A 6516-nucleotide genomic window follows, 5' to 3' on the forward strand; every position below is an offset into this window, starting at 1 on the left:
AAAAAAAGTTAAAAGGGGGTTCAACTTACTTTTAAATCACTCCCTATATATAAAATGTGTGGTCCAACCAAAACGCACGATATTAATTGTAAATAAAACAAACAGTTTTCGGAGAATCATCTTAATATTTTTCATTGTGATGGAAGGATCTATGACAATTATGTGGGAAACAAAATATCCTCCTCCAAATGCTTGCCACGGCTTCTGTGGCATAACTATCCGATGGTCGATATTTTTAATAACTCTGAGACACAATTGAGGTTCAATGTCGTTAATGTGCCCAGTTATCTTATCCTTTGGCTTTTGAATATATAATATATATATTATATATATATATATATATATATATATATATATATATATATATATATTATATATAAACACAAGCAAGTCTGAGATTTTTGCCCTGAACACAAAATGCATGCAGGGGAAATGTCTCTGTCAACCTGTCTACCGCTGTGACACGTTTGTTTGTCTTTGCAATAACAACGTCTAGACTAGCTCTACCCTCGCCAATACTTTTTATCCCTTCAGTTATTGGATAAATTGGTAATGCCATTTAAATTCTTGCAGATACTTCATCATTCACCTATATGATTTTAGGAAATGTTTAGAATGGCCACGACCACGAATAGCATGAATTATAGTAATTTGTATTTTATAAATATAATAATAATATTGACGTAACGGAGTTATTAAGTTATTTTCATTTCAGTCCAAAAATACAGTAATGGTTCAATAATTCGTTTTATTATTTTTCTGGTTATAAGAATCTTGTTTAATTTTCGTGAATTTTATCAATAAGGACATTTTGAGTGTAATGTCATTGGAAAATAATAACCAAATATTGATTACATTTATTTATATTATTTCCCATTCAATTCATAAGAATTGTTCATTTAATCGCAATCATTTATTTTTATTTTGTAATTTATACTTACGTAATGTATACACACAATTTACTTATATTATAACGAGGTGATATACTATAGTAAATAATACTTTTATCAATATAAATTAGGATTTATTTAGTTCTAATAATAAATTATATAGACTACTTACAAATAGGTTAGCCTCAAATGTGACTTTAGCTCTAGGTATGTAACAGTATATCCAAAATTTATTAATTATAACCTGAATTAAATTTATTTTTATTTAATCAATTCCGTGAGTTAGTAAATAGAAATTAAACATCTTGTACGACACCAATATTATTTAATTAAATTATTTTAAAAATATTTACGATTGGGTACTAACTGTTTTCCCTTAAAACTTTTAATATAGTTAAGTCCAGTTAATTATAAATACCACTGGCCTAGAAAGGACGCTTTGAAACACAATATTCTAAAGTTTTAACGACGTTAAATGCTTATATCCAAGGAATGTGATATTGGCGTTTCAAAATTCCGTCATCAGGGAAACCGTCAACATACTTGTGGCGTTCTACATAGAACTATTTTGTTTCATCGTAATTTGAACAGCGTGACATTCTGACGGCTCATAAATATTTACCTCACCGTTGCGTGGTTATTATCAACGTTTGTTTATGGGTTTGATGTATTTTACAGCGATTAGAATCAAGAAGCTTTTGAAAATTGTATTTGAATTTTATTTCTTACTAGCTGTTTCCCGCGGCTTCACACGCTTTTCATAAACTTTGCCCGTGTATGTGCTCTTCTGGTTCAAGTAAATTATATTTACGACGCCGATGTAGAGTTTGCCTTGTTGCCACCGTTAAATAATTGTATATGTATGTTTATAGCCACTGTACACACGTACATGTACTTTATTATAAAGTGGTCTGACACTCAAGCTTTAAGTTCAACCAGAAATTTATCTTAAATATACATCATAAATTAGCGCATTCAAATAGTGTTTGGCTATTTTACATACAGAACTGTTTCTAATTGCAGTTTATAGTGTGCAGGCGCTTTGAACACTTATTTTTTGCAGCGCCGCCGCCTGGTGGCGAATTCAATGAATGGGCTCAGCCTATAAACCTTCTCCGTGGAAAAGTACAGATACATACAAATTTCATAATGATTTCAAATAGTATATACACACACACACACACACACACACACACACACACACACACACACACACACACACACACACACACACACACACACACACACACACACACACACACACACACACACACACACACACACACACACACACACACACACACACACACACACACACACACACACACACACACACACACACACACACACACACACACACACACACACACACACACACACACACACACACACACACACACACACACACACACACACACACACACACACACACACACACGCACGCACGCACGCACGCACGCACGCACGCACGCACGCGCACACGCACGCACACACGCACGCACGCACGCACGCACACACACACACACACACACACACACACACACACACTAATAGTACTAAAGATATATAAAGTAAAGAAAAAATGTGTTTCTAAGCAGAATTCACAAGAGCAGAATTGAATTTAAAACATGTTTTATGTAAATAAATTTAAATACAACTTAGAGCCAATATTAAAAACGTGCCTTTTTAGACATTTTCCTGGAACTTTCAAAATATAAACTATTTCAATGGGAAAACCTAATTCAGTTAGGGTAGTAATGATGATTATTCTTTTATACCGCTACGCAATATTGATATCTTTAACATTATGGTGAATACGCTGAGCTAATTCTGAACATTTATGTAATTCTAAATTTTATTGTGAGCCAAAAACGTATGAAAATCAGTAGATCAAGCCCTGCTTTCTCTCCTGATCTGGGTCTAACACAGAGGTAAAACTTTTCATCCAAGTTAAAAGATAGTGCTGCGCTTTTTAGTTCTAGTGTGTTCTGTGGAGTTAATTCTGGGATTTAAAGTATTGCATCGTATGTTTTGAACTACAACGTTTTGAGCTACCTTAGTCTTTGGAAGTAACGAAAAAACTTTTAAAACCCTTTAAAGAATATAACTTTAATTAAAGTGATACAGAGTCTTAGGAGTTAGTTGTAGAACTTTCTGATTTTAGTTTTTAATATTTTGTAAAGTCAACCTACGTTTTACGAATTCATTTTAATTGTTTATATGAGAATAGTTTATTTCATGGTAATTTCTCATTAGTACTTCCTTCTTTACCTAAGGAAAGTAATTTGTAATTCAAGATCTATACAGAATAAGGAAGTTTGACTGAAAGAACGGTATATTATTATAGATTGAAATTTTCATGCTTAAGTTAAAATCTGCTATCCTACAATTACTATTACTAGAATATAAGTTTGGCCACCTATAGCATTAAATGCTAGTTAAGTGTCTAAAAGAAGAAACTTTCTCTTTTCATATTCTTTAATTCTCGAAAAATGGAAAAAGGATTTAAATCAGCGATTTAATTGTATCAATTGAATTGTCAAATTTAAATAAGCGATTTAATTTGAAAGTTTTCGGCGAAAAGTGAGGCGAAGAACTGAATCATACTGCTCTTTAAGTTCAGATATCACACAATAGCATTTCCAAACTATGTACATAAAAATAATCAAGATGAGATCTCATTAATGATAATGGTTTTATGATGATGACATTAGAGATGTTGGCTAGCTCGGTAATGTGTGCTCTGCCATATTTAAAAATATCTTTAGTTGTGTTTAGTTGTTTATAGTTACAATGTCATCGAGTGTATTTAAACCTGAAATAATACCTAAATTGTTTATTTCATTCTTAAAACTCCAAAATGACATTTGTAAAACACGCACTATGGATAGTAATAATTTATATCGATTTTATCCCTCAGGTAAGAAGTGTTTAATTTTGTAACTTTCCTTGTAGCTCATTTTACAAAAATTCCTAGAGGATTTGTTTATAATTTTGCACCAATGCACCACTTTGGTTTTAATAGACCTACATAAAAGGAAAGTAACGATGGAAGGAACACGCCTTTTTTAATACTGGTTTTGAAACTGTTGTAATTACTTTTGATAGATAATGGTAGATAATAATATTTCGAATACCATTTTGTAAACATTTTTGTAAAATGGCGATTGCCGTATGTATGAATAAATAAATAAATAAGCTAATAAATTTGATTATTTCATTGTTTGCTATATGAGTCTTTTAAAGAGTGTTTAATTGTATTTATATTTCATGCAAAGCGTGGTTGTGTTTTATTTTATGGAAACATTTGTTTATATAATTCTGAAATGTTTTGTTATGCATTTAAAGTTTTTAAACAGTTTGTAGAAACACTATAACTGGATAACTGGTTAAATTGATCTGTTTTATCTATTGCAATAGGCAAATATTTCAACAAGTACATTTAGTAAGTTGTTATTGTTATGTATTTAACGAATTTTTTATCCGTAGGTGAAGCCTGCTGCAGAATTTGATTTTGAAACTACAGATTTTTCGAAAATCGCCAATACACCAGCCTTTGTTGACAAAACACTATTTATCAAAGTTTTCATTGAACATAACAAAACATCATTGATAACTGCGCCGCCTGGATTTGGAAAATCTACAATTTTGAACATGTTGAAAACATTTTTGGAAATTGAAGTATATAATACAGGAGCTCCTAAAACGAACGCTTACTATTTGAAAGAACAAGTAAGAGATACAAGGAACTATAAACTGTTTGATGATAATATGTTTAAGATTTCTGAAGATGCCAATATGATGAAGAACCATTTTGGCAAAACGCCAGTGCTTAGTGTAAGTTTGAAATGTGAGAAAACTGTCAACAGTTTTGACGATGCTTTAGAATTTTTCAAATACGTGGTGCACGATTGTTACAAGCAATACCGGTATCTGGGAAGAAGTGAAAAGTTGGGAATCGATCAGAGACAATATATCGAAACCTGGTGCGATCACAAAACTTATCGAATGTTCGGAAAACATCGGGTACTATCAGGTTTGCGAGATTTGTCCGAGTTCTTGTACAGACATTTTAACGATAAGACGGTTTTTGTTTTGATCGACGATCACGATTCGGTGATAAAAAGTGCAATGTTGAACGTGACAGATGATGGCCAGTTGGATGATATCGTCAAACTCTCTGTTGGACTGATAAACTCCTTGTTGAAAAACAACAGAAGGCACGTGCACGGAGGTCTTATCACTGGAGTTTCAGATATACCATTGTTCGGCTCAGGTTTGACTGATAAGGATGATTGTGACACTATCATGAAATACAGATTCCTCGGTGACCATCCCTTTGTTGACTTCTTCGGCCTCACAAAACACGAAGTCGACGGACTCTTAGTGTATCCCGAGCTAAAGTTAGGAGAAAGTGTGGTCGATACGGCCAAGGCGATGTACAGTGGCTTTACAAGCAAGAAAGGTGTGGAAGTTGCAAATTTGTATTCCATCTTGAATTTCCTAAAATATGGCGAAATTAAGAACTATTGGCAAACTTTCAACCCGGTGCCAAATCTCGATGAAGCGTTAAAGGTGCCATTAATTAAAAAGAGTATTGAAAAAATGCTGACCGATGACTCAATAAATATTGAAATCTCAACAAACTTAACCCTAAACGACATTATAGGTATGAGAAATTTCCTGAATAATCCTCAATCGCAGGCGGTTTCAGTAGCAATAAAGTACTTCTCGTTTCTATTCGAGGAAGGCTACTTGGCCTACGCTTTGGACCAAGGACATTTGCAAAATCAAGTAAATGGAAAAAATGCTGTAAGAATGCCTAACGATGAAATCAAAGAAATATTCACTCAAGCGCTAAAATAAACGAGTTCTCTTTAAGAAGGAAGTCTGAAGTTTTTGTTATTCGTCAAAGTAAAACACAGCCTTTCAATTCAGGTGTTTTTTTAAAACACTTTGTTATATTATGTTTTTGTTTTAGTTGCATAACAAGATTATTATTTTAAAATATTTGATTATGTACGAAATGGTCCTTCCGGTTCAATCGGATCCAGTGGGATCTGATGTATCAATGATTTATTTCTTAAAATATACTCGAAACCTTTATGGGACACAAACATGTGTTTATTACAAACAATTTAAGAAATATTAAATGCATCAAAAACACTTATTTTTTCGGTAGGTACATACATAACGGAGTTGTGGTTAAAACAAATTTAAACGGCGGACATATTGGAACGGAATGTTGTACCGAGTTGGCCAACGAAAATGCTGAGATATTTATACGATTAATGTTTGCAACATTTAGCAACATAGGCCGATGTGCACACCATTATAAAGGGCTTAACTAGTAAAACATCATGCTGCAAATTAGACCTCAAAAGGTTAATCCTAAACAAAATTGCAGCGCTCGAAAGTTTAAATACTGATGTTGTGTGTAAGTTAAAGAATGGCTGTAACCATATGTGGAGCTACAAAACTTCACACATGATTACACTGCAATAAAACTCCCCGGAAACTTCCCGAATTTTCCACTGAATTTAAAGTTTACTTTAAAACCATTGAACCTCCATCTTTTTGTAACGGATAAGCTTCTGAGGTGTGGTTTTCGGCATACTTCTCTGCT

At 33.0% G+C, this 6516-nt stretch overlaps 1 protein-coding gene across 1 annotated transcript; it reads left to right on the top strand.

Moving 5' to 3' along the window:
• Positions 1-3590: 3590 nt before the first annotated feature.
• LOC124359009 lies at positions 3591-5778 on the top strand. Its single transcript, XM_046811340.1, has 2 exons — positions 3591-3810; positions 4380-5778. The coding sequence occupies exons 1-2, from the start codon at positions 3751-3753 to the stop codon at positions 5754-5756; spliced, it is 1437 nt and encodes a 478-aa protein (XP_046667296.1). The 5' UTR covers positions 3591-3750; the 3' UTR covers positions 5757-5778.
• The last annotated feature ends 738 nt before the right edge of the window (positions 5779-6516 follow it).

Source organism: Homalodisca vitripennis, chromosome 4, assembly GCF_021130785.1.
Source record: "Homalodisca vitripennis isolate AUS2020 chromosome 4, UT_GWSS_2.1, whole genome shotgun sequence".
NCBI lineage: Eukaryota > Metazoa > Arthropoda > Insecta > Hemiptera > Cicadellidae > Homalodisca > Homalodisca vitripennis.

Coding starts and splice junctions, on each gene's coding strand:
- LOC124359009 (XM_046811340.1), top strand. CDS start 3,751: ATGACATTTGTAAAACACGCACTATGGATAGTAATAATTTATATCGAT. Junction 3,811..4,379: donor ATATCGATTTTATCCCTCAG/GTAAGAAGTGTT, acceptor TTTTATCCGTAG/GTGAAGCCTGCTGCAGAATT.